At 44.2% G+C, this 26,473-nt stretch overlaps 1 protein-coding gene across 10 annotated transcripts in view; it reads left to right on the forward strand.

Moving 5' to 3' along the window:
* The window catches only part of LOC123745054 (uncharacterized), a 249,725-nt gene extending 226,162 nt beyond the window's left edge, over window positions 1–23,563 (forward strand). For all 10 annotated transcript variants that reach the window (XM_069306287.1, XM_069306286.1, XM_069306285.1 and 7 more), the window contains 6 exons: window positions 1,260–1,363; window positions 11,395–11,613; window positions 12,244–12,652; window positions 14,069–14,264; window positions 15,010–15,115; window positions 16,424–23,563. In XM_069306287.1, the coding sequence (XP_069162388.1) occupies window positions 1,260–1,363; window positions 11,395–11,613; window positions 12,244–12,652; window positions 14,069–14,264; window positions 15,010–15,115; window positions 16,424–16,507 (1,118 nt within the window). In that variant the 3' untranslated portion in view covers window positions 16,508–23,563. The remainder of the gene's footprint in view (window positions 1–1,259; window positions 1,364–11,394; window positions 11,614–12,243; window positions 12,653–14,068; window positions 14,265–15,009; window positions 15,116–16,423) is intronic.
* The last annotated feature ends 2,910 nt before the right edge of the window (window positions 23,564–26,473 follow it).

The following is a 26,473-nucleotide window of genomic DNA, read 5'->3' on the forward strand; positions in this document are numbered from 1 at the left end:
GGCGCTAGCCACCTGGTGTGTGGTGTAGTCATGGGTGTTTGCTCATTATTGAAGACTGCATCATGTCCCATTGGCATTTTCTTGTGAAGCGTCGTGAATAATGAATGGAATTAATACTTGATGAACTTTGTCGATTTTACAGGCGGGTCCCTGAAGGCTGGACCCTTCAAGGAAGGTCTTAGGGCATGAAATAATATAAATATATATATATATATATATATATATATATATATATATATATATATATATATATATATATATATATATATATATATATATATATATATATATATATATATATATTATACCACTTCTGGTGCAATTATAGGAAAATATTAGTGTTCAGTGAGAATCCACAAGATCATAGAATACTCTATTTTCTTCTTGGGCTGGACGGTAGAGTGATGGTCTCGCTTCCTGCAGGTCGGCGTTCAATCCCCGACCGTCCAAGTGGTTGGGCACCATTCCTTCTCCCCTCCCTCCCCCCCTTCCCTTCCCTGTCCCATCCCAAATCTTTATCCTGACACCTTCCCAGTGATATATAGTTGTAATGGCTTGGCGCTTTCTCCCTGATAATTCCCTTCTCTTCCCATAGCCTCGAAGAAGGAAATTAGAGTATTCTATTTTAAGACCTTGTGGACTCTCACTAAACACTTTAATATTTTACTTATTTAATATTTTTTTATTCCTTATTTAATATTTTTTATTTAATATTTTTTACTTATTTAATATTTTTTGTTCCTACCACCCTTATTTTTTTCTTAAATGTTATTTTATTTTATTACATTGCTACAGTTTGCAGAGTGTAAACAGTAGCCACTCTCTCTCTTTCTCTCTCCTTCCTTCCTTCCTTCCTTCCTTCCTTCCTTCCTTCTTTCCTTCCTTCTTTCCTTCCATTTCTCTCTTTTCAGCCCTGCCTTCCTTTCCCTTGCTGACATTCATCTGTTTTAGCGCGTGACCTTGTCCGAAATCTCCCACACCTTGCCCACTGCATGACCCGTGACTCAGCCCTCGGCTTCATAACGGAGTCCTCGTGTTGTGTAGTCACTTCCCGACTCCACATATTTCTTGGCACTGTCTTCATCTTCAATGATATCCCTTCACCCATCATCCTTAAACTTGCCTTCAGTTGGTTATATTTCATTGTGAGCTGTCGTGCACCGCAGGCTGTCGTGCACCATACGTTATCGTGCACGGCAAGCTGTCGTGCACCATATACGTGCGCCTATAGTGACGAGACACTTTTGTTTCTGTTGCAGATTTCTCGTGCGCACTGGTGGCGGACATCCTCCTTCAAGGCACACTCTTCATCACACCCAACTTCTTCGCCTTCTACTCCAAGATCTTCGGACACGTCAGCAGGGTGAGAGACACACTTGGTAGTTGGTGGTTGTGGCGTCCTGATGGTGGTTGTTGTGGCGTCCTGGTGGGTGGTGGTGTGGCGTCCTGATGGTGGTTGTTGTGGCGTCCTGGTGGGTTGTGTTGTGGCGTCCTGGTGGGTGGTGTTGTGGCGTCCTGGTGGTTGTTGTTGTGGCGTCCTGGTGGGTGGTGTTGTGGCGTCCTGGTGGTCGTTGTTGTGGCGTCCTGGTGGGTGGTGTTGTGGCGTCCTGGTGGGTGGTGGTGTGGCGTCCTGGTGGTCGTTGTTGTGGCGTCCTGGTGGGTGGTGTTGTGGCGTCCTGGTGGTCGTTGTTGTGGCGTCCTGGTGGTCGTTGTTGTGGCGTCCTGGTGGGTGGTGTTGTGGCGTCCTGGTGGTCGTTGTTGTGGCGTCCTGGTGGGTGGTGTTGTGGCGTCCTGGTGGGTGGTGTTGTGGCGTCCTGGTGGGTGGTGTTGTGGCGTCCTGGTGGGTGGTGTTGTGGCGTCCTGGTGGTCGTTGTTGTGGCGTCCTGGTGGTTGTTGTTGTGGCGTCCTGGTGGTCGTTGTTGTGGCGTCCTGGTGGGTGGTGGTGTGGCGTCCTGGTGGGTGGTGTTGTGGCGTTCTGGTGGTCGTTGTTGTGGCGTCCTGGTGGGTGGTGGTGTGGCGTCCTGGTGGTCGTTGTTGTGGCGTCCTGGTGGTCGTTGTTGTGGCGTCCTGGTGGTCGTTGTTGTGGCGTCCTGGTGGTCGTTGTTGTGGCGTCCTGGTGAGTGGTGTTGTGGCGTCCTGGTGGTCGTTGTTGTGGCGTCCTGATGGTGGTTGTTGTTGTGGCGTCCTGGTGGGTGGTGTTGTGGCGTCCTGGTGGGTGGTGTTGTGGCGTCCTGGTGGTCGTTGTTGTGGCGTCCTGGTGGTCGTTGTTGTGGCGTCCTGGTGAGTGGTGTTGTGGCGTCCTGGTGGTCGTTGTTGTGGCGTCCTGATGGTGGTTGTTGTTGTGGCGTCCTGGTGGGTGGTGTTGTGGCGTCCTGGTGGGTGGTGGTGTGGCGTCCTGGTGGTCGTTGTTGTGGCGTCCTGGTGGGTGGTGTTGTGGCGTCCTGGTGGTCGTTGTTGTGGCGTCCTGGTGGGTGGTGTTGTGCCGTCCTGGTGGTCGTTGTTGTGGCGTCCTGGTGGGTAGTGTTGTGGCGTCCTGGTGGTCGTTGTTGTGGCGTCCTGGTGGTTGGTGTTGTGGCGTCCTGGTGGTCGTTGTTGTGGCGTCCTGGTGGGTGGTGGTGTGGCGTCCTGGTGGTCGTTGTTGTGGCGTCCTGGTGGGTGGTGGTGTGGCGTCCCAACCCGTTCTCGCACTTGCTTATAGTCAATATCTTGCTTATGAATAAGTGCATATGTGACATACTAATTTATTGTGAATATTTGAGTTTACCTTGAAAAGCTGAATAAAAAACCACAACCTAACCTTCTTAGTATGTTAAGATACTACAATTTGTACTGAACCTATACCTATATTGATATTACAGTTTTATAAATATAATAAAACAAAACTAAAATATTTAAATAAATTGTAAAGTAACTCAGGATATTGTCATTTTGTATAAAATCTCTATTGTTTAATAAAACTGAGAAAAAAAGTTAGTGCCTTGAAAAAAAATATGGCTTGGAATGTCACATATATACTTATTTATATGCGAAATAGTGACTAAACAATAAATCATATATGTGCTGTCTTGTGCGAGAGCAGGTTGGGCGTCCTGGTGGTCGTTGTTGTGGCGTCCTGGTGGGTGGTGGTGTGGCGTCCTGGTGGTCGTTGTTGTGGCGTCCTGGTGGTTGTTGTTGTGGCGTCCTGGTGGTTGTTGTTGTGGCGTCCTGGTGGGTGGTGGTGTGGCGTCCTGGTGGTCGTTGTTGTGGCGTCTTGGTGGGTGGTGGTGTGGCGTCCTGGTGGGTGGTGTTGTGGCGTCCTGGTGGGTGGTGTTGTGGCGTCCTGGTGGGTGGTGTTGTGGCGTCCTGGTGGTCGTTGTTGTGGCGTCCTGGTGGTCGTTGTTGTGGCGTCCTGGTGGGTGGTGTTGTGGCGTCCTGGTGGTCGTTGTTGTGGCGTCCTGGTGGATGTTGTTGTGGCGTCCTGGTGGGTGGTGTTGTGGCGTCCTGGTGGGTGGTGTTGTGGCGTCCTGGTGGGTGGTGTTGTGGCGTCCTGGTGGTCGTTGTTGTGGCGTCCTGGTGGGTGGTGTTGTGGCGTCCTGGTGGTCGTTGTTGTGGCGTCCTGGTGGTCGTTGTTGTGGCGTCCTGGTGGGTGGTGTTGTGGCGTCCTGGTGGGTGGTGTTGTGGCGTCCTGGTGGTCGTTGTTGTGGCGTCCTGGTGGTCGTTGTTGTGGCGTCCTGGTGGGTGGTGTTGTGGCGTCCTGGTGGGTGGTGTTGTGGCGTCCTGGTGGTCGTTGTTGTGGCGTCCTGGTGGGTGGTGTTGTGGCGTCCTGGTGGTCGTTGTTGTGGCGTCCTGGTGGGTGGTGTTGTGGCGTCCTGGTGGTCGTTGTTGTGGCGTCCTGGTGGGTGGTGGTGTGGCGTCCTGGTGGTCGTTGTTGTGGCGTCCTGGTGGGTGGTGTTGTGGCGTCCTGGTGGTCGTTGTTGTGGCGTCCTGGTGGGTGGTGTTGTGGCGTCCTGGTGGTCGTTGTTGTGGCGTCCTGGTGGGTGGTGTTGTGGCGTCCTGGTGGTCGTTGTTGTGGCGTCCTGGTGGGTGGTGGTGTGGCGTCCTGGTGGGTGGTGTTGTGGCGTCCTGGTGGTCGTTGTTGTGGCGTCCTGGTGGTCGTTGTTGTGGCGTCCTGGTGGTCGTTGTTGTGGCGTCCTGGTGGGTGGTGTTGTGGCGTCCTGGTGGTCGTTGTTGTGGCGTCCTGGTGGGTGGTGTTGTGGCGTCCTGGTGGTCGTTGTTGTGGCGTCCTGGTGGGTGGTGTTGTGGCGTCCTGGTGGGTGGTGTTGTGGCGTCCTGGTGGGTGGTGTTGTGGCGTCCTGGTGGGTGGTGTTGTGGCGTCCTGGTGGGTGGTGTTGTGGCGTCCTGGTGGTCGTTGTTGTGGCGTCCTGGTGGGTGGTGGTGTGGCGTCCTGGTGGTCGTTGTTGTGGCGTCCTGGTGGGTGGTGTTGTGGCGTCCTGGTGGTCGTTGTTGTGGCGTCCTGGTGGGTGGTGTTGTGGCGTCCTGGTGGTCGTTGTTGTGGCGTCCTGGTGGGTGGTGTTGTGGCGTCCTGGTGGTCGTTGTTGTGGCGTCCTGGTGGGTGGTGTTGTGGCGTCCTGGTGGTCGTTGTTGTGGCGTCCTGGTGGGTGGTGTTGTGGCGTCCTGGTGGTCGTTGTTGTGGCGTCCTGGTGGGTGGTGTTGTGGCGTCCTGGTGGTCGTTGTTGTGGCGTCCTGGTGGGTGGTGTTGTGGCGTCCTGGTGGTTGTTGTTGTGGCGTCCTGGTGGGTGGTGTTGTGGCGTCCTGGTGGGTGGTGTTGTGGCGTCCTGGTGGTCGTTGTTGTGGCGTCCTGGTGGGTGGTGTTGTGGCGTCCTGGTGGGTGGTGTTGTGGCGTCCTGGTGGTCGTTGTTGTGGCGTCCTGGTGGGTGGTGTTGTGGCGTCCTGGTGGTCGTTGTTGTGGCGTCCTGGTGGGTGGTGTTGTGGCGTCCTGGTGGTCGTTGTTGTGGCGTCCTGGTGGTCGTTGTTGTGGCGTCCTGGTGGGTGGTGGTGTGGCGTCCTGGTGGGTGTTGTGGCGTCCTGGTGGGTGGTGTTGTGGCGTCCTGGTGGTCGTTGTTGTGGCGTCCTGGTGGGTGGTGGTGTGGCGTCCTGGTGGGTGGTGTTGTGGCGTCCTGGTGGTCGTTGTTGTGGCGTCCTGGTGGTCGTTGTTGTGGCGTCCTGGTGGGTGGTGTTGTGGCGTCCTGGTGGGTGGTGTTGTGGCGTCCTGGTGGTCGTTGTTGTGGCGTCCTGGTGGGTGGTGGTGTGGCGTCCTGGTGGTTGTTGTTGTGGCGTCCTGGTGGGTGGTGTTGTGGCGTCCTGGTGGGTGGTGTTGTGGCGTCCTGGTGGTCGTTGTTGTGGCGTCCTGGTGGGTGGTGTTGTGGCGTCCTGGTGGTTGTTGTTGTGGCGTCCTGGTGGGTGGTGTTGTGGCGTCCTGGTGGGTGGTGTTGTGGCGTCCTGGTGGTCGTTGTTGTGGCGTCCTGGTGGTTGTTGTTGTGGCGTCCTGGTGGGTGGTGTTGTGGCGTCCTGGTGGGTGGTGTTGTGGCGTCCTGGTGGGTGGTGTTGTGGCGTCCTGGTGGGTGGTGTTGTGGCGTCCTGGTGGGTGGTGGTGTGGCGTCCTGGTGGTTGTTGTTGTGGCGTCCTGGTGGTCGTTGTTGTGGCGTCCTGGTGGGTGGTGTTGTGGCGTCCTGGTGGTCGTTGTTGTGGCGTCCTGGTGGGTGGTGTTGTGGCGTCCTGGTGGTTCTGGTGGTGGTGTTGTGGCGTCCTGGTGGGTGGTGTTGTGGCGTCCTGGTGGTGGTTGTTGTGGCGTCCTGGTGGGTGGTGTTGTGGCGTCCTGGTGGTTGGTGTTGTGGCGTCCTAGTGGTCGTTGTTGTGGCGTCCTGGTGGGTGGTGTTGTGGCGTCCTGGTGGTCGTTGTTGTGGCGTCCTGGTGGGTGGTGTTGTGGCGTCCTGGTGGGTGGTGTTGTGGCGTCCTGGTGGTCGTTGTTGTGGCGTCCTGGTGGGTGGTGTTGTGGCGTCTTGGTGGGTGGTGGTGTGGCGTCCTGGTGGTCGTTGTTGTGGCGTCCTGGTGGGTGGTGTTGTGGCGTCCTGGTGGTCGTTGTTGTGGCGTCCTGGTGGGTGGTGTTGTAGCGTCCTGGTGGTCGTTGTTGTGGCGTCCTGGTGGGTGGTGTTGTGGCGTCCTGGTGGGTGGTGTTGTGGCGTCCTGGTGGTCGTTGTTGTGGCGTCCTGGTGGTCGTTGTTGTGGCGTCCTGGTGGGTGGTGTTGTGGCGTCCTGGTGGTCGTTGTTTTGGCGTCCTGGTGGTGGTTGTTGTGGCGTCCTGGTGGTGGTTGTTGTGGCGTCCTGGTGGGTGGTGTTGTGGCGTCCTGGTGGTCATTGTTGTGGCGTCCTGGTGGTCGTTGTTGTGGCGTCCTGGTGGTGGTTGTTGTGGCGTCCTGGTGGGTGGTGTTGTGGCGTCCTGGTGGTCGTTGCTGTGGCGTCCTGATGGTGGTTGTTGTTGTGGCGTCCTGGTGGTTGTTGTTGTGGCGTCCTGGTGGTTGTTGTTGTGGCGTCCTGGTGGTTGTTGTTGTGGCGTCCTGGTTGTTGTTGTTGTGGCGTCCTGGTGGTTGTTGTTGTGGCGTCCTGGTGGTGGTTGTTGTGGCGTCCTGGTGGTTGTTGTTGTGGCGTCCTGGTGGTTGTTGTTGTGGCATCCTGGTGGTTGTTGTTGTGGCGTCCTGGTGGTTGTTGTTGTGGCGTCCTGGTGGTTGTTGTTGTGGCGTCCTGGTGGTTGTTGTTGTGGCGTCCTGATGGTGGTTGTTGTGGCGTCCTGGTGGTGGTTGTTGTGGCGTCCTGATGGTGGTTGTTGTGGCGTCCTGGTGGTCGTTGTTGTGGCGTCCTGATGGTGGTTGTTGTGGCGTCCTGATGGTGGTTGTTGTGGCGTCCTGGTGGTCGTTGTTGTGGCGTCCTGATGGTGGTTGTTGTGGCGTCCTGGTGGGTGGTGTTGTGGCGTCCTGGTGGTCGTTGTTGAGGCGTCCTGGTGGGTGGTTGTTGTGGCGTCCTGGTGGTCGTTGTTGAGGCGTCCTGGTGGGTGGTTGTTGTGGCGTCCTGGTGGTCGTTGTTGTGGCGTCCTGGTGGGTGGTTGTTGTGGCGTCCTGGTGGTCGTTGTTGTGGCGTCCTGGTGGTCGTTGTTGAGGCGTCCTGATGGTCGTTGTTTTTGTATACATATATTATTTTTCCTAGTCGTTCTATAAACGAAATGTCTCACCACGCAAGTAAGGTACGCCATCATGATTGGTGCTCCAGTGCGAACGATTTCGATTGGCTTGTGCTTGAGCACAAACGGGTTTGTTAGCCGACAGAGCCAATCAGAGAGGGAGAGGCAAGAAACGAGTATGGGGGGGGGACCTATAACAACCCCCAGTACTGTATCACTGGTCAAGATCTTATCTCATCATGATACGTTCCTTTATCAGTGATAGATAAGGGGAGGTGGTGGGGCCATTGTCCATGAACCTCGCAACTCTACTCATCGAAATGTACTGTAATTGCAAAGGTTGAGTGTTAGCTCTTAGGCTCCGATCTTTCCGCCACCCCCGACCCCTTTATTGTTTTGTTTTTTGTTATCTTATTGTTAAAACTGTGAGTAAGATTGACCTTGGCTGCATACCCACTGATGTATCACTTAAGTGAGAGTAGTCAGCGAGTGACCCAAGTGCTGCCTTCCGTTCCTGTGGCTTTCTCTCTTGTTTATCATGTTAAACATCTCATCTCATTTAATCCATCTTATTCCAATCTTTTCATAATCATGTTATCTTAACCCCCCGTTTCTTCCTGTATTGTGAGGAGATAGTTGTTGGCGTTTTCCATAACCTGAAGTAGAGTAGAAGTAGAAGCCTTGTAGCTCTACTAGAAGTAGAAGTAGAGCCTTGTGGCTCTATTCCTAGGTGCGGAGGTCCACGCTGGGGCTAAAAGTTCTTGAACTGGTAGACATGTGATTACGAGATTCTGATGGGCTGCCTTGCTCAACATTCTTAAAGCTGGGAAAATGTTGAGGTCGTATTTGGGGGAATGGAATCCTCACTTCTTGATTCCTCTGGGACGCAGGTTAGAGCCCATTGTATGGCCTTGGATATGTCCTCATTGATTCGTCATATTTGTGTGATTTCATTGTGAATTCTTAGTGCTATTCGTCTTTTCATCATCATGATGTCACCCACTGATAATGCCCCCTGATAGTACTAAAGTACTCAGCTTACCACAATGCCTCCTCGTATATACTTCAACACTTTTGTTGTTAACTCTGGGACGTCACTTTATCTTGCATTATCTTTGGTGTCTTTCGTATTTACATTTTCATCCCATTGCACGGGCTTGAGGGGATTTCTAGCAGCCATTTTTCGTATCATTACTAGTTTGTCAAGATCACAGCTCTTCTATGTTTTGTGTTTCCATGGGTTTTGCATCATTGGGGGAGATGAGTGGTGGGGTTTCACTTGGTTCAATGGGCCACTCACATGCATGAATGAGGATCCGGGTGCCAGTACCGGATTGTCAAACTGGGTGGGCCTGACAGCTGAGTAGATAGCGCTCGGGATTCGTAGTCCTCAGATTCCGGGTTCAATCCCCGGTTCGATCTCTCAACCTTCGGTCCCCCTGTTGTTTTAGATTGTTGTTTTAGGATAAGCTACCCGGAACCAAAAGTTCCAAGTAGCATGGGCTATGGTGAGCCCGTAACTGGAGGCTCTTTGGAGCCATTATTTATATCAATAGCTGATCCTGGAGATCTGGGAATAGGGCTGGCTGTACCAGTTATGGAGCTGGTGGGTTAGTGTAAACTTCTAGGTCCTCCGTTTTTTCTTTGGTTGAGAATTGCTGTGAGTTGACCTGGCCGAGCTGTCGTTGGAGTTTGGTGAGGTGGCCTCTATCAGGAGGTCTTGTACCGAGTACGTGTCGTATTTGTGCTGCGGCGGTGGAGCTCCTACTGAGGGCTCCTCCTCGCCTGAGGAGTCCGTAACATCCGTAGTTGGTGGTTTTGTCTTTGGTCTCGCAGCCTGAGGTAGGCTCAGGTGTCGTGGATTGGTGGTAGAAGCTGTTTCAGGAGCGTTGGTGGTGCTCTTAGTATTTGTAGACAACACGTCTGCTAGCGCGGCTGCTGAGATGGTGATGGTAGGAGTGTTGGGAGCTGGAGAGGGAATTACCTGTTTGAGCCGCCCGGGTCTTGGATGGTTCTGGAGTCTGTGTTGAGATCGACCTCGAGGTCGTCCTGGTGGTAGTCTCCGGAGTGGTAGTGGAAGCAGTAAGACTTGCGTCCTGGGCGATGATGGGGAGCAGGCCGTTGGCTAGGTACAGCGCGTTGAGTTCCTTGACGAATCGTTGATTGTCTGGTCCGGCAAGCTTCTCCGCTAGTAAAATAAGACCAGGGATAATGCCTACACATGATGCAAGGGACTGTGAGGTGCTGGTTGGTCCTTTGGTCCCCAGAGTGGAGGCCGGGTGGCCTGTTGGGAGGAGCCACTGTTTGGTAGTCTTCTGGTAGGTTGGTGGGAGCTGAGGTGCTAGGATTGGGGCCGGTGGCTTCTGCAGCGGAAGTAGAAGGTTTGGCTTTATTGAATTCAGCCTGGATCGTAATTATTTCCTGTCTGCGAGAGCAGCGGTGGGAAATTGCAGGGTGATCGCCGCTGCAGAGCAGGCCGCAATGGGTTTTTGGTTTGCAGATGGAATAATGATGGTCCTGGACACTAAGGCTGCACTTCTGGACGGGGTGCTGACACTTGTTGGTGGGGTAAGAGTAATCGTAGCACTGAACGCACTGTAGGAGCTCGTGGAATCTTTCTTAAATTGGAAGGGTAGAATCTTGATGCTGAAGCAGTGGAGACCATATGTGGCAGCCTGGTTGGCCGCGGCTACGGTGGAGAAGGATATCTTCATGCTGCGGCGCTTGTCGTCGTCGGTATCAGTGCTGCAGAATATAACATCGAATACGCCCAGGTTCGGATTTTCTTCCTCGATGTTGGTGGTAATCTCTCTTTGTCCTCGGTCCGCGATCCAGCGGCTGGTCCCGCTGATAAAGACTGTTCGGTCGGCGGTGTACTGACGTGAGAAGAGAGGACAGAGGTGGTGCACTTTTGCGAAGAGTGCGATCGAATTTTGTTAGTTTTTTCGATATCCTCCACACACGAGAAATATAACACAATATTCTCCCCTTGACCAAGGGTGATGGATGTTATGCCGGCGCCTTCTTTTTGGATCTTCAAGACGTCGCATTTGGTGAAACATGGCCGTCCATGGGCGCGAGTCCTGTATCTTAGGCGTTTGTGGCGCATTTTTGTTTTTAAAACCCCCCTCAACGGGTCGCAATGGCGATGGATGTCTTTTGAAATCACTCGGGCTTGCTGGTGTGGACAGGGTGTGGTAGTGTGTGTTTGCGTTGTTGTTGTTGTTGTTTTTAGATTCAGCTACATGGAACGAAACGTTCCAAGTAGCACGGGCTATGGTGAACCCGGAGTGGACTTACCTGGCACAGGACCGGGGCTGTAACTTGTTTACTTCCAAAACTCCTGTGGTTTCATACTGCCCTTCATATCTCTCCCTACCCTTTGTCACCCACCTCAAGCCTTACTACTTCCAGGTCTCAAATCGCATCACCTCACTCCTGTCAAGCTGTACCACCTCCACCCCCCTGCAAGCTGCGCCGCCACCACCCCCTGCAAGCTGTGCCACCTCCACCCCCACCTTCAAGCTGTGCCACATCGCCCCTCCCCCTCAAACTGTACCACCTCACCCCCCTCAAGCTGTGCCACTTCACCCCCTCTCAAAAGATTGCCCAGCAACCCACAAATCTCCAAAATTGTATTTAAATTCGCCCTGTGACCTGCTCTCGCCGCGCCACCAGTTGACTGTCGATAAATAATTCAGTGCCGTCAGCTCTCATCAGCCACTGGATAGCACAGGGAAAATTGTATAGGATCGCCAGTTCGTGTTGTCTGGTGGCGATGCTCGTACCGTTCTTTTGTCGCTAATTCCTGGCGCCTGCTTCTTGAAATGGATTGTTCTTCGAGTTACTTCGATGGATATTTACCGGAGTTTACCTGAAGGTCACCATCTTTCTAGTGGCTTCGACGGTGACAGGAAGTCGGCTGCTTGTGTGTAGAGGGAGAGTGTCATTAGTGAATGTGGGGATTATTGGGGCCCCTTTCAATGATTTGAATAGAATTTCTTAGAATGTGGAATAACTTGGGATGATTTAAGTGGCTGCCACATTATCTCTTTATGTGGCTGCTACAGCCACTTTCTTGTTGCTATCACATGATTCATTACTGTCCTTGCTTCCCCCACGACTCACCACCGTCGTTCTTGCTACCCCATGATTCCCGACTACATCTGTCCCTGTCATTGCAGCTGCTGATACCTGTGACGCAAGTGGAGACGATCCAGAAGGAGAGGACTGCAAAGATCATCCCCAACGCCGTGGGTCTGCACATGGTGGACGGCAAAACATACGTTTTCGGCTCCCTCCTCTCCCGGGATTCCACCTACAAGCTCATGCTCCATATCTGGAAGAAGGCGCAGCGGATGGCAGACAGCGACAGCGAGCCTCCGCTCTCCGTGGTGCAGGTGGTGAGTGCAGTGGAGGTTTGTGTGCTAGTGCAGGTGGGTGTGAACAGTTGGTGGTTGTGCAATAGGGGGATGGTGGTTGTGCAATAGGGGGATGGTGGTTGTGCAATAGGGGATGGTGTTACAGGTAGTGGTATAACAGGTGGTGGTGGTGTAGTATATGAAAGGTGGTCATTGTGTAACAGGTTGTAAAAGATTAGTGATGGATTAGCTGGTGGTGTAACAGGTAGTGTGTGTGTGTGAGGTTAGTGGTGGTATAATAGATGGTGAACGTGACCTTAGGTGCTGGTGCTGGATGCCAAAATCAGTGTGGAGCATAATATTGAGGTGCGGGTGTATCCATCCTTGTCGTGTAGTCAAGTATAGGATTTCTCAGAAAGGGACCTTCTACCCTCTGTTTTGTCTTATCTCTAATCCGTGTAAAACCATACTTCTAGGAGTCACATGGCCAGGTCAACAGGTGATGGGCTGATACTTCTTCTGTGGGGTGATCAGTTCCCCCACATAGTAATGATCATTTCTAAGATATGAGAAACAAATTGTCTTTTACCTCGTGCAGTGGCTGTGGTAGCAGAAATCATGTATTAACTGCAGAAGTCTCTTCCTCAACAACTACCTATGTATATTTTACAGGCTGGAGAGGAAGAGGATGACGAGGTGGAGGACTCGGTGTCGGGTAGTGCAGAGAGTGAAGACCACTCCGATGTTGCCTATGTGGTAACCAACCCCATCCCTGTGTTGATCGGAGTGCCCACTCTCATCAGCACCACTGCCATCTCTTCTCCCTGGACCCGAGACAGCACCATTACCACAACCACTGCCAACATTGTCTCCAGCATTCTTCCCATTCAAGACATCCGCATTCCCTCCACCACAAATAGCAGTAGCATTCCAGTCAACAGTTTAGTGGGGTCAGCAGGCTCTGCGGCAGCACGACAAGGGAGTTTTTCGGGTGCTAAAAGCGGCAGCATAGTGGAAGAGCCCAGAAGAGATGCTGATGCTGGGCTACTACAATGGGTCACACAAGGCTCCCTAGTGAAAAGTAAGTCGTCTACAAACCTTTATACCATACCATCCTTTAAAAAAGTTAAAACCTATAGTATAGCTGCTATGGATGGAATGGACAAAATATGTGCTGTTGTACCCAACAAAAATTAGTTTTGTAGAATTGAATTAATATCAATGGCATTTCAAAAAGTGGAACAATAATGGTAAACCAAATTTAACCTATTGTAGGAATAAATGATTACTCCTAGGGCTATATATGCCAACAATACCTAATTTAGTGCATATATGGACTACAATAAGTCTGTGAAAGTTTAGGTTCGATTCTTGGCTTTTTTCTCAGGCCTTCTACAAAATTAATACTAAAGTTCGAAATGTAGTCTTATTTTGGGTACAACAGTCCATATTTTCTCCATACTAATAATATGTACTATCATTTCTGAATGACAGGTTGCTTTATACTCTCCTATCCCCCCTTCCTCACTTTTGTTTGATCTGATGGGCCAAGGGCCACCATCTTGTTAGTAGCCTTGATGAGGATAGGAAGCAGGTGGCTTGTCAAATATCCCCCATTTGTCCCAATGATTTTTATCCAACTGGATCTTGAATTGAAGCAATTTTCTTGCATTTAAGGCTTTGGCAGGTAGGCAGTTCCATGGGTATATGGAAACCAATTCAATTTGCTGATGACCCTGAAAGCTTATGGGATATATGTAAGGTGTGGGACCACTCTGCCCTTCCACCTGAGTGCTTGTGGGTCATACGTAAAATCTTGGATTGGCTTCAGTTCGAGCCTCCAGACGTCCTGTGATTTCAGTATAAATCCGGTTGTAAGACTTTTACGAGTTAGGATGATCTAGTGGTAGAGTTTGTGACTGGCAATGCCGGGTCGTAGGTTCGCGCCACCTCACAACCCTAGTGGATTTTCTCAATAATAATAATAATAATAATAATAATAATAATAATAATAATAATATTTATGCAAGATTACAGACATTCATACATATGATACATGAACATTGGAGGATTCATAATTTATGCAGGTACAATACATAATAGTCACTAATATGCAAAACATTTGAGGCTTCGCGTCCCTGATATTAATATTCCAAACCTTCTTGGATATGCTCTTGGAGACATCCCACCTCAAAATGTCTCCTTTAAACATTCACCCTTGGAGTAAACCTTACAGATGTATACCCCCTACAAATATTTGTGTCCTTAAAGATAGCCCTCGATTCACCAACATTTCCCTTCCAAATGAACTGTATCGCCTTCAGATATCCCAGTCCTAATAGATACCTTCCACACACCACTTTTCTCTTCTGACATCCCTCTGCTCTTAAACATCACTCTTAACAACCATCCCACCTTATAGGAACCTTTTTAGATGCACTTCCACCAATGACAATAACCCTTACCATTGTTTCTTAATTCTGTATCTCTTCCTCAGCATGCTTCAGGATGGGGCGAGTGCCTGTAAAGTTAGTGGGTGAAGGCATCAAGGAGTTGTGGGCACTACCTAGAACCTCTCTCCTCCTCATCATCTCCACACTCCTCCTCCTCATGCTCTTTGCCTCGGCGGCGTTCATGCTCCACCGGGTTGACATCCTCAGCCAGCAACTGGGACTGGAGAAGTACGACGACTAGTAAGTGTTGTGACAGATGGTTGTAATTATCTTAGAAGGAGGAGTGAATGCAGGAAATCTTAACCCTTAAAGAGACTTATTGTCATACATTAATCCCCAGAGTATAATGGTTATCATCACATGTTGATTTTTGTTATTTTTTATCCTTTTTTTGTATAACTGATGCAAATATGGTTATAATACATATACAGTATATGTAATGGAGTTTAACCAAACCCATGAAAAAAAAATATTTTTTTTAATTACTTACTGTGCGGTGAGGTTATTGTGTACCAGTGGCCTTTGATTATGATCAAATCACATTTTGGTCTTTCCTGTCAATATTTACATTTATTTCTGGTTAATGTTCCCAGACAGAATAGCAGCAAAAAGTTGGTTGCAAAACACCTCTTTTGAGCCGTGCCAATAACAGATTTATGTGCATTGTAAGTATACATTGTAAGCAGTCCCCCATGGCAATATGCCACAACTTGGTCCCGTAGCACGGTGACCAATGTCCTCAGCTCACAATCGAGGAACTCAGATATGACAGAAATGGTTTGACATACATTTTTCTTTTACCTGAATCCTCGATTTAGCCAGTATTAAATAGGTACCGGGGAGTTAGGTATTTGTTGTGGGTTGCGTCTTGGGGAAGGTCAGTAATTGGTTTAAGGAAACCTCGATAAGCCAAGTACAGTACAAGCTTGCTGTCCCGGGCAGCAGTAATTAACTGTCAGACTATTGCCATGTTCCCCTCTTGCAGTGATGGCATGTATGAGGAGGTACTACAGATGCAACAGAGGCTTCATGCTGCTGCCTCCACAGAGATCGAGAAGACCCTCAGTATCCAGCTCAAACACATTGCCACAGTGAGCCTTTCTAATTCTCTTACTTTGCTATTCAATATGCTTGAGAGAATGAGAATGAGTGTGTGTGTGTGTGTGTGTGTGTGTGTGTGTGTGTGTGTGTGTGTGTGTGTGTGTGTGTGTGTGTGTGTGTGTGTGTGTGTGTGTGTGTGTGAGTGAGTGAGTATGGGTGGGTGGTTCCATCGGGTCCAGGCTGGTGGGCTTGGGTGGGTATATGGGTGTGGGAGGGTGGTTGGGGGGGGAGGGGGACTGATTGATTACCTAAGTGTAGTTACAGGGCAAGAGCTATGCTTAGTGTGCCCTGTCTTCCCTGCACTGTCATATAACGCTTTGAAACTACTGACGGTTTTGGCCTCCACCACCTTCTCACTTAACAAGTAACCTTCACACTTAACGTGTTCTAACCATCTACCACTCTAAGAAAGTGAATTTTCTCACATTTCTTCAGCAGCTTTGTTTAGTTATCTTAAATGTATGACACTCTTGTTCTTGAAGTACCAGGTCTCATGAATTCTTCCCTATCAGTTTTGTAGATACCCATTACTATTTTGACTCAAAATAAATAGTGATCATATTGCCACTTTTTCTTCTATCTTCTAGGTTTGGCATATTTAATGCCTCTAATCTCTTCTAGTAGCTCTTGTCTTTCAGTTCCTGGAGCCATTAATTGCATTTCTTTGCACCTTTTCCAGTTGATGTGCTTCTTAAGATATGGGTACCATACAACCGCTGCATATTCCAGCTTTAGTCTAACAAAAGTTGTGAAGAATTTCTTAAGTGTATCACCATCTATGTATAGTATTTAAGTGATTCTAAAATTGGAAAGTGTAGCCTGCTTAACATGATGAGTCATGAATGTCTCCAGGGTGAGGTTTACAAGTCCAAATATCCTCCATTCTTGCTTCATAGGCTTTCCAGTCTATTGATTTCAAGTTGAAGTCACCAAGTAACAACTATCATGATTCATCGTTTTCTGCTTTTTTATAATGTTTCCTTGGTTGGGTTGATCTCTAATTCTGTTTCCCTTACCTTTTTAAGCAAACCAAATTTTTAAGATGTTTGTCAGTAGAAGCCTGGCATGTTTTGTGAGGCTTTATACTACAGGAGCCTTATGCACTGAAGTAATACTGTAGGTCCACACAAAGTGGCAGTTTATTACATCAAATGTTCAATTTTTGTGGGTTTTTATATCACATAAAAGATATGATGTCTTGGTATTCATTGTATCTGGCAGAAGTACTACTTCACACTTCATACACATAAAGTGTTAAAGCCTATCTTTGATTATACAACATTCTTATTACCCAACAGGTACGACAGTCTTTAGAAGCCCTGGTAGTTCTCTTCAACAAGGAGCCTCCAATGAATACAGCACAGATACCTGACAACACATAACAGGAGCTGCACTAGGCCTGGGATGACTCCATCATGCTGACTTCTCACACCTGGTATCCAGTTGGTTTGAAGTATGAGATGGAAGAAACCAGTCCTACATAAGATGAGAGGGAAACTGATAACCTTATCACATCTAAAATAGTGAGGCTTGTCCTAACAGAAGAATCATATTAAGGTTACTCTTCTCATAGAGGGGTAAATAGTCTCAATGTAATTTGAGAATTATAATCTCAGTATCTGTATGACAAAAAATTTATCGCTCATTTTAGAAAAAAAAAAGTATCCACATAAAACTCTCCTGAAATAGCACGTTTACCTTTTTGTTTTTTAGTGCCATATCTCCATTCCTCCATCCCCTCAAGAGAACTTCTCTCAGAAGGGGTGACACTGTTTTATAAGATGAAGTGTATCATATGTGCTTGGAAATACAGAACTACGGTAATGTACTTCCCACATTAGCTATGATATTATTTTTAAGTTTAATGCAAGTAAATAACTACAACTGATACATAAATGTGTGTCCTGGTTTTTATTCCCATATGAATTTTGTCGTCATATCAATAGACAGGAGTAGATATAGACTGTATCATTCACTATAAAACCACTCTGTAGTCAAGAGGATTAATGGTACAACTTGATCAGTGTTCAAGAAAGGGTGCCATCACTTTCTAGTCAGATGGTAATACAATCTTATAAAACCTGCAGTTCATGCTGGTAATAAACATAGGTAAAGATGCCATATGTTATATCCATGTTATCTTTATCAAATTTGGTCTATTTAGTCGATAAAATGGTGCTCTTCTTTGCCAAAAATAAAATAATTGCAAATTTGTAAAATTGCAATGAGATGTATCTAGTCACTATTAACATAATAGCAAGAGCACTGCTAGTTTCCAAGCTGTTAAAAGCTTGATTCCTGTTTTAAATAAATATTTCAATCGCATTTAAACAATACAACAGTATAGTAAACAATTTAAAAAAGTTTAATTTATTGTTATAATTCTCTTTATCCTAGAATTCTGAAATGGTTGTGACAGTAGACAACATTTTAACCATATTGCTTATAAGTACAGTAGTTAAGTTTTTGAAAGTCTTTAATATCTTCAGGCAAGTCCTCGAGTTACGTTCTAAGTTGAGAGGTAAGCTTGAAATAAAGTTCATTTAAATATGTGTTGCACACAATCCCTCCTGAACTTCACATTGTGGACCAAAGATTTTGTCTATAATGGATACAATTTTTTATTTTATCTCGGGATTTTTACCCTACGTTAAGTTTGTAGTAGTGTTATGTTCTGTGCCTCATTTGGGCATCACCCTTCCGGCCACTTGTATAGTATGTTCTCTTCAATACATGTACTGTATCTCTAAAATTTTGTCCATTTTTAGCCGTGATATTCGGCTCAAGGGTGAAGCATCAGCCATACATATGACATAAACAACCCAATGATCTGTGCAATTCTGACCAATGTGATATGTTAAAAGTTAATTTTCCTAACAAAACTAGTGGGAATAGAAATGCTGTACAATACTACTATATAATTGTCCTCCATTCTAATGGCCAGCAGGTTGTTGTTGTTGTTGTTGTCTTGCTTAATGATGCAATCAAGGTTGATATTCAGATTCTTGGGTTGAATTTGTATAGGCATCTTAAGGGCAAGTAAAGATAAGAGCATATTTTTTCTTTAATACTTTTAGTTGTATTTAAACTTTTTTTTTTTTACCATTGAAAGTCAGATTTGACTTCAAGCAGATTTCCTTTTTAATGAGCTACACTTTTTAATATCCATTTAGAATGTGGGTCACCCTCAAGTGTGCATCGACCCTTAGGAAATGCTGTTAATTTATGCCCATATTTTGTCACTAGTTAAAATTACCAAATTATATTAATAAATAATGTCATCATAGTTGAGTTACCCTTGGAATGAGATCAAGAAAAGCTATTGAATGCAATGAAACCACATTTTGAAAGTGGGAATAATTAGCTAAAGTCTTTAGCTAATTTATATTATATATATATATATATATATAATATATATATATAATATATATATATATATATATATATATATATATATATATATATATATATATATATATATATATATATATATATATATATATATATATATATATATATATATATATATAAATATAAAATACACACACACACACACACACACACACACACACACATACATAGAGAGAAAGAAGGAAGATGAAAATGTATAGTGTATGGGAGAGTGAGGTGGAAGGGAGGAGTGAGTGGGGGAGGTGGGGGAAGAGGAATAATAGTAAAGGGGAAAGGGAAAGTTTAGAATGAGAGAAAATGGGTTAGAGTAGGTAAAGTAGATAAGGGGTAGATAGAAAGGGGATACAAGGTAGAAGAGTAGAAAGTAAAAGTAGAAGTGCTAGAAGGAAGCAAGGACTGCCACCATCCATTCAAAAGTTTGTTATAGAGACAAGGAATGGAATTTGTCTGTATGAAAATATCAACTTATTTTAACTCGTAACAACTGTAAGCATGTATATCATATAGTTATTTCACAAGACTGAGTGTTTGTAAGTAAACCTCAGAGTGATCTCCACTCTTTAGCTTTCACTGTATCATAATGTAAGACATGAATCCAAATTTCAAGGGATCAGAATTGAAGACAGTTTAACAGTAATAGTAACAAGTTAAAAATTTGTTCATTTAACAGTAAGTTAAGCAATTATTGAATTTATTATTATATATTCATGAAAATTAAATCATACGGATCTTATATTTCAACCCATTTCCATTGACTTCCAAATATCAAATAAATTTAGGATTCAGGATGATTAGTGAAGTACAAGTTCAACTTGTTTGATAAATGTTCATTGTTGGCACTTAAGAGTTGATGATGAAACCAGTCCCCTCTTAAGTCTTGGTTCTTTAACGTTAGTTTCTTTACTGCAGTACTGTACTCTTGCTTTTATTAATGACCAGTTTCAAATAATTTGATGGGTAAGGATGCTTAATGGTAGTATTTCTGGTAGAAACTCTAGATTCATGAATGCCTATTGTGTGCAAGATAATCCCCTGGCTTTAAGCCATAGCCCAGAAGAGAAACCGATGGCAAGTCATGTCCGTATACACCTCATGAAAAAATTTGAATTTCACTTTTTATATCATGACTCAAGATTTTGACTAACAACTTAGGTCAAATTGTGAAATTATTTTGGGGATTTATAATTAAAGCACAGGTTCTACCAATGTCTTGAAGTAGCAAATAGATCTTTTCCTTAATTACTCCTGTTAAATTTAGCAGTTGCTGTTATAATTAATATTTAATGTGAAATTATGAATCTGAATTTGAAAACTAATGCTAACCATGCTGGAATAGAATAAATACTTTCCTCAACATTTGCAATACACCATATAAATTCACCATATGCAGTCCCGTGGTGTAGTGGTTAAGACACTCTCCTGGTATTTCGCAAGCGCTTTGGCCTGGGTTCGTATCTTGGCCGAGAAAGATTTACTGGGCGGCAATCCTTAACTGTAGCCTCTGTTTACCCAACAGTAAAATGGGTACCTGGTTGTTAAACGATTTGGCGGGTCGTATTCCGGGGAATATTAAGATTAAGGACTTGCCCGAAACGCTATGCGTGCTAGTGGCTGTACAAGAATGTAAGAACTCTTGTATATATAAATAAATAAATAAATAAAAATAAATAAAAAATAAATTAATATTTTATTCTCAAATACTGTACATCATAGTGGCATACTATTAATGACTACTATGCTTGCTGTTTGTAACCATACAATAAACTGTTGGAAATAAGCGTGATGACCAAAAATGTTTCAACCAAAAAATATCATAACGGCCTGATGTAGCATGATAATTCACCCTGTTGTCTGACCAACATGATCTGATCTCATGACCGGTGGACTCATGCACTCCAACCAACTCCAACCTACACGAACCAACACCAACCAACACCTTCCTATTCCAATTTACTTCAATTTATTCCAACCTACTCCAACCTACACCAGCCAAAGTAATCCACGGTGTTACCAACCCTCCAGATTTTGCAACAGTTATCAGACAACTAGTCTGGGCAGTAAATATAAATAATCTTGTCATTGAGAGTAGACTATTTGCTGTGAAGCAGTTTAACTGCTGTTGTTTTTTGTGTAACAGTTAGTGGATTATAATATATTTTTGTTATTGATCATATGGATTCCAATTTCTAGCTCATTACACAAAATATTCCATAAATGTTTATTGCCCCGCCATGACTCCTGTTAATTTCCTGGCCTCCAGAATAAGAATGGTTATAGATTATTTGTTAAATCTCTTTGAAACACATTTGGATGTTGTAAGCATATACATGAAAGTTTGTGTATTTTCATGTCTGCACATGTAGGGTACATATGTCATATAATTTCATTATATACAGTATATTGTTATTTGGCATAAATTATTTATAATTATCTTAAAACTGACAATTTAAAAATTTAAATATGGAGTGAATTATGGTAAGGAAAGAGGTTCCTTTGATAAATACTTGAGCTGGTTTACTGTGCCAGTCCCATTTGAAAGTTGGTACAAGTTATTGATGCAGCATTTGATCAAGAACTTTATCAATAATTTATTGAAGATTTTACAATTTGTTATATTATGAGATGAAGGTTCCCTTCAAGGTTCACAACCTGTAAATGTCTCACTTGAAAATAACAAATAGGTATTTATTAAACAAAAGTATTTATATTAAAATCATAACATGAATCCAAAACCTTTTGTAAGGCTCTTGTGTAATCAAAGGGGCTACAGTTCCGCTCGACACTGTTTGTCCTGTGTAACCAAACCACCCAGACATGTACCATCGTGGTACTACTTTCCTAACACATGCAGGTGCTTTTTAATCTAAGGCGTCTTCTCTAAGCCATGGTGGATTAAATTTAATTTTCTTTTAATCGAGTATAATGAGTTGTGAAGCCACAAATACTGCTAAACCCTCTAGGAACATAGTAAGCAATTAGGGCATACTAAAAATGTTCAGGATTTTAACTACTATAGATAAATTAGATAAGTTATATGCAGTATTTATTTTCTTTCCCATAGTACAGTGGTCTATATCCTCAATTCACAGTTCAGGATCCCAGATTCAGCTCCTGGGTGGGGCAGAAATGGTTGGGCATGTTTCCTTTCACCTAATGCCTCCATTGACCCCATCAGTAACTAGGTACCTGGGAGTAGGGCAATTGTTGTGGGTTGCATCCTAGGAAAGGTCAGTAGTTGGCCTAGGGCAACCCGTTCTCGCAAATTCGTAAAGTCAATATTGACTTATTAACTACGTGCATAGGTGATATACTAAACATAATAGATACCCTTAAAAAGATTCATAGAAAACACCGACCTTACCTAACCTTGTTAGTATCTTAAGATAAGCATCTTATTGCTTCGTAATTACAATTATTACTTAACCTATACCTATTATAGGTTAGGTAATAATTGTAATTACGAGGCAATAAGATGCTTATCTTAAGATACTAACAAGGTTAGGTAAGGTCGGTGTTTTCTATGAATCTTTTTAAGGGTATCTATTATGTTAAGTATGTCACTTATGCACATATTTAATAAGTCAATATTGACTTATTAAATTTGCGAGAACGGGTTGCCTAGGGATAGGACCTCAGTAAGTCCAAGTACTATACAGGATTCCGGTCCCAATAACTGGAATTATAAGGCATATACTTATTTATTTTCATTCTATATGCTTACTGGCAGTTAGTTCATTATAAAGCTCGTATCTACCTGTTATGTTTCAAGGCCAAATTATTGTTCATCAATATTACAGGGAGGGAAGAAAGCAAGCAAAAATAACTGGTCAGGATTCAGAAATGTAAGCATACTGCCACTACATACCTCAAGTCATAAATGTTTACTGCTTCATTAGGAGTAGTTTTTGTGGTTAATATTATTTGATTACTTGTCAGTTCTAGTAAACTTTCTGTATTTATTAGTTTCAATTATATTAGATACACATTTTTACAGACCAATTAGTTACATTGGTAACATATGCCATTGGTTATAGTGACTTTTGTATATATTGTAATGTAATTTATTTGATTTGGCTTTTATAAACAATCAAACTGTTGTACAGACTGTCTATGTACAGTAATGATGTGATTGAATTTAGTGTTCCTGTAGGAAGAAGACTAGCTCACAATATTATTTATCCCCCCTCTTCCACCCTCTAATTTTTTTCTTCCAAGGTAACTATAAATAAATATCCTTTATTATTGTACTTCTATTTTAAAACTAGTTCATATTATATTAATTTAACCTCTAAAGTACTGAGACAAGACCTTAGGTAGGTAGTTCTTACCTGGGTAGAACATTTCTCCGATTTAGTAGAATGTCTGTAACTTAGGGCACTTGAATAAGCTGTTTGGCATTGTGTTGAACTACTAGTGTACTCACATTGACCCCAACATGTAATTTGTATAAAACACACACAGATTCCATCCAGTTATACAATACACAAAACAGGGCAAACTATTACACAGTGAATCTTGTAGGATATGCTCTGAAGATCATAACTTGCTTGCAGTTTTACATATGTACAGCATAGTGTGTATTACAATCTTCAAATGCCTTGAATTTTAATAAATGTTTTACCGAGGCCATTTTTTACCTTTGCTCTTGTTTTTTTCATGTTCGAAGCTGACAGTTGTTTTGTTGTTACATCCATGGACATTTCTCATTTATTCTTTTATGATTTAGAATTCAGAAATGTATTTATTATAATAAATAATTATAAAAAGTAATTGAATGAGTTGATAATCAGTTAAATGGGTATACTGTCTTATCTCTCTCTCTCTCAAAAAAATGCTAGAAGCCTTAAAACTTGTGATGTAGTCATTATACATGGTCAATACAGTCTGGTTTTTGTTAATAATTCCAATGTTGAGTTAGGCTGGTTTCTCTCAAAGGAACTGTTGCCAGCATCTTGTATGCATTATTAATACTTTTTGCCTCCTAAAATTGCATTGACTATTCGCTCTTAATAAAACTTTCAAGAGAACATGGTATAATTTTCCTACAATTATTACAAAAGCTCTAGAAAAATATGCTAATCTATTATAAGTGTGATAAGACAATGGCCTGCTTTCTCAACTCGCAATCAGGAATCCAGGGTTCGATCGCTGGGTAGGAAATTGGTTGAGCTTATTTATTTTCAGCTCATGTCCTTATTCACCTAGCAGTAAACAGGTACTGTACTTGGGAATTAGGTAACAGTTGTGTGTTGCATCCTGGGATGGACAGTATTTCAATCTATGGGAAGAGACCTCAATACAAGCTTAAGTACAGGCTTCTTGTTCCCAATGATTTGAATTATTCATTAGAACCTTTTAATGACTTGTTAGTAGGTACATACACTGTTTATTGTGTAACGCCAATAATATGAAGGGTTTTGAGCATAAAATGTATTAAGATAACCTTTTTACCAGTCTCTGCCAACTCTTCACCACCCAATGCTCCTTGGTTAAGAGCAATTCCAATTCCACCTAATTCAAGCACAGGATAGGGAATTTGGCCAATTTTCCTTACACTTGGTGCCTTGGTTTTGCCTAGAAATAAATAGGTACACCTGGAATATTGGTCAAACACACCCGCAAGTGTTGGTATGAGGTGATGGACCCTCCCAAGTGTTGAACTCTTCTGGGTGTTGGTGAGGCGATTGACTTCACTCCAATTGTGAAGTTAAGTCTCTTGTCAATATAAAACTCTTAGACTGTTTCTTCACTTTTACTCTATATTTATATTGTAATTTGAAGATTTGATGATTTATTAAGGATAAACTTCCTTTTTTATATGTAGCGTGAACTTGTTTGTTAACACCCATGAGTGGGTTTTCTTAGACTCATTGTTTACTATTTTACAAACCATATTAATTTGTAGATAACGACAAGATTTATTGTAACGTTGGAAATGAAAATGATATTGAGACATTACAAAGTCAGAAGAACACATATGGTCAGAAGAGTGGTAAATGCTATTCAGTATTGAAAATGCAATATCTTGCATATAGGACATAATGCAAATCACACCTATTATACCAACAATACCATTTAGCAGATTGAGAAAGAAAAGTGTTCATCTGTTTCTGGTTAGGCTAAAAGGTTGGATTTTTTGTTTTATAGAGTGGCAGACAGTAGAAAGAAATGTAGAAAATGTACAGGACATCACCGCTGGGAATGTTGCACCCTATATTGATCTCTGAACAACTTGGAATGTTGCAGGAGCACAAGACATAAATGCTGGGATTGAAGACATGGATATACGTAAGAATATTGTATTTGCTAGGATGTATAAAGCCTGAAATGTATGAAGTTAGAGTTGGTCTGGAACAATATTGTGCTTGTAGACAGCACATTCAGTATAAAGGTCGTATAAAAAGAATGTATTTGGAGGTGTGACTTCTGAATTTGGCTGTGAGGATTTTCTTCTCTGGGCTTAGTCCTTTTCCCATCTTCCTTTTCTCAAGAAGCCAGCTGTACAGGGCGTATTTGTTACGGTTGGGCTCATAACCTCCATCCTAAATGCTTGCATGGTCAGCTTGGAGGTAGAAGATTTGGAGGGTTTGAAAGAATAAATGCAGTGAAGCTGTATAAATCTATGTACCAGTATGCAAAAGGAGCAAGGGCTGCAGTAAAGCTTTACATAAGTATAGTCTGCAGGGTACCCAATAAGCACGAGGAAAATGACCTGACATATAAGGGTAAAAGATCATATTACATGTTATGCAGGGAACAACATAATATGAAGAAACAGGAGCAACATTTCCAATGCAGAGTGCTTGGAGTGGGACAATACATACTGGCAGTACATGAAGCTAAAAGTGCCATGTGGTACTTTTAAATTCTTGTCAATTATTTCCGCGTGTGGTTCTTGGTAGTGCTCGACTTATTGACTTTTTCATTGCATGTATTTAAGTAAAATTCAAATATGCCTAGAGGTGGCATGGAGTCGGTGAACTTGAGGGGAAAGCTTGGGTATGATGAACCTGAGGAAATGGCGTGTGTGGTGATCCTTGAGGAGTTGGCGTGGGAGCGGTGAGCCTGAGGGGAAATTGAAATTGAAATTGAAATAAGTTTATTGAAGTAAAATACACACAAAGGGGTGAGATAGCTCAAGCTATTCTCACCCCGTTCAGTACAGCCTGAGGGGAAGAATTGGCAGTGGGAGTAGTGATCCTGGGAGGGAGTGGCGTGGGAGCAGTGAATCTGGGAGGGGGTGGCGTGGGGTTGTATTACTATGAAGTAAATACTCCTAAAAACATACACGAGAGAGAGAGAGAAACTTGACCACGCGTACGATACAGACACATCTGGACACTGTTGGTTTTAACAACAAAGGGTCGAGGCAGGAAATGTAATAAAGATCAGTTCCTTCCCCATCCCGAGGCGGCAAGTGCGGTACTAGATATTTCAACTGATTTACAAAGCGTTGAAGAAATCAGTGTATTTGCTTGACCGTGTACGCGTGTTGTGTGGTGGAAAGGCATGAGTAAAATCATGGGTTGAGTAGCTTGGAATATTTGGCTAAAATCTTTGCCAAATATTCAAATAACTAGAATAAATAACTCAATATATTTTGTATTACTCTCACAGCGGTGTAAATTGCTAATGTAACTGTAAAGGTGTGGGGTCCGTATGGGTACATATGTTTGGTAATTTTGCTGGTGGGTGATTTGGTAGTTACCGGCGGCGGCTGTGATTACCAGCACGACAATAAAGGTCAAAGCCTCCTCTTACTTAGACCTTTCGTATCTCATTTACACTATTTAACATATGATGTTTATTGTAAATGGTAAATATCAATAATATAAAACTACAGTTCCAGTAAATGGGGCATTGCAAATTAAGGAACTGCGTAATTGGGGGTATAATTGTGACGTCACCAGAGCGTCCAATGTACTCACATGCGAGGT

This window comes from Procambarus clarkii, chromosome 57, assembly GCF_040958095.1.
Source record: "Procambarus clarkii isolate CNS0578487 chromosome 57, FALCON_Pclarkii_2.0, whole genome shotgun sequence".
Lineage (NCBI taxonomy): Eukaryota > Metazoa > Arthropoda > Malacostraca > Decapoda > Cambaridae > Procambarus > Procambarus clarkii.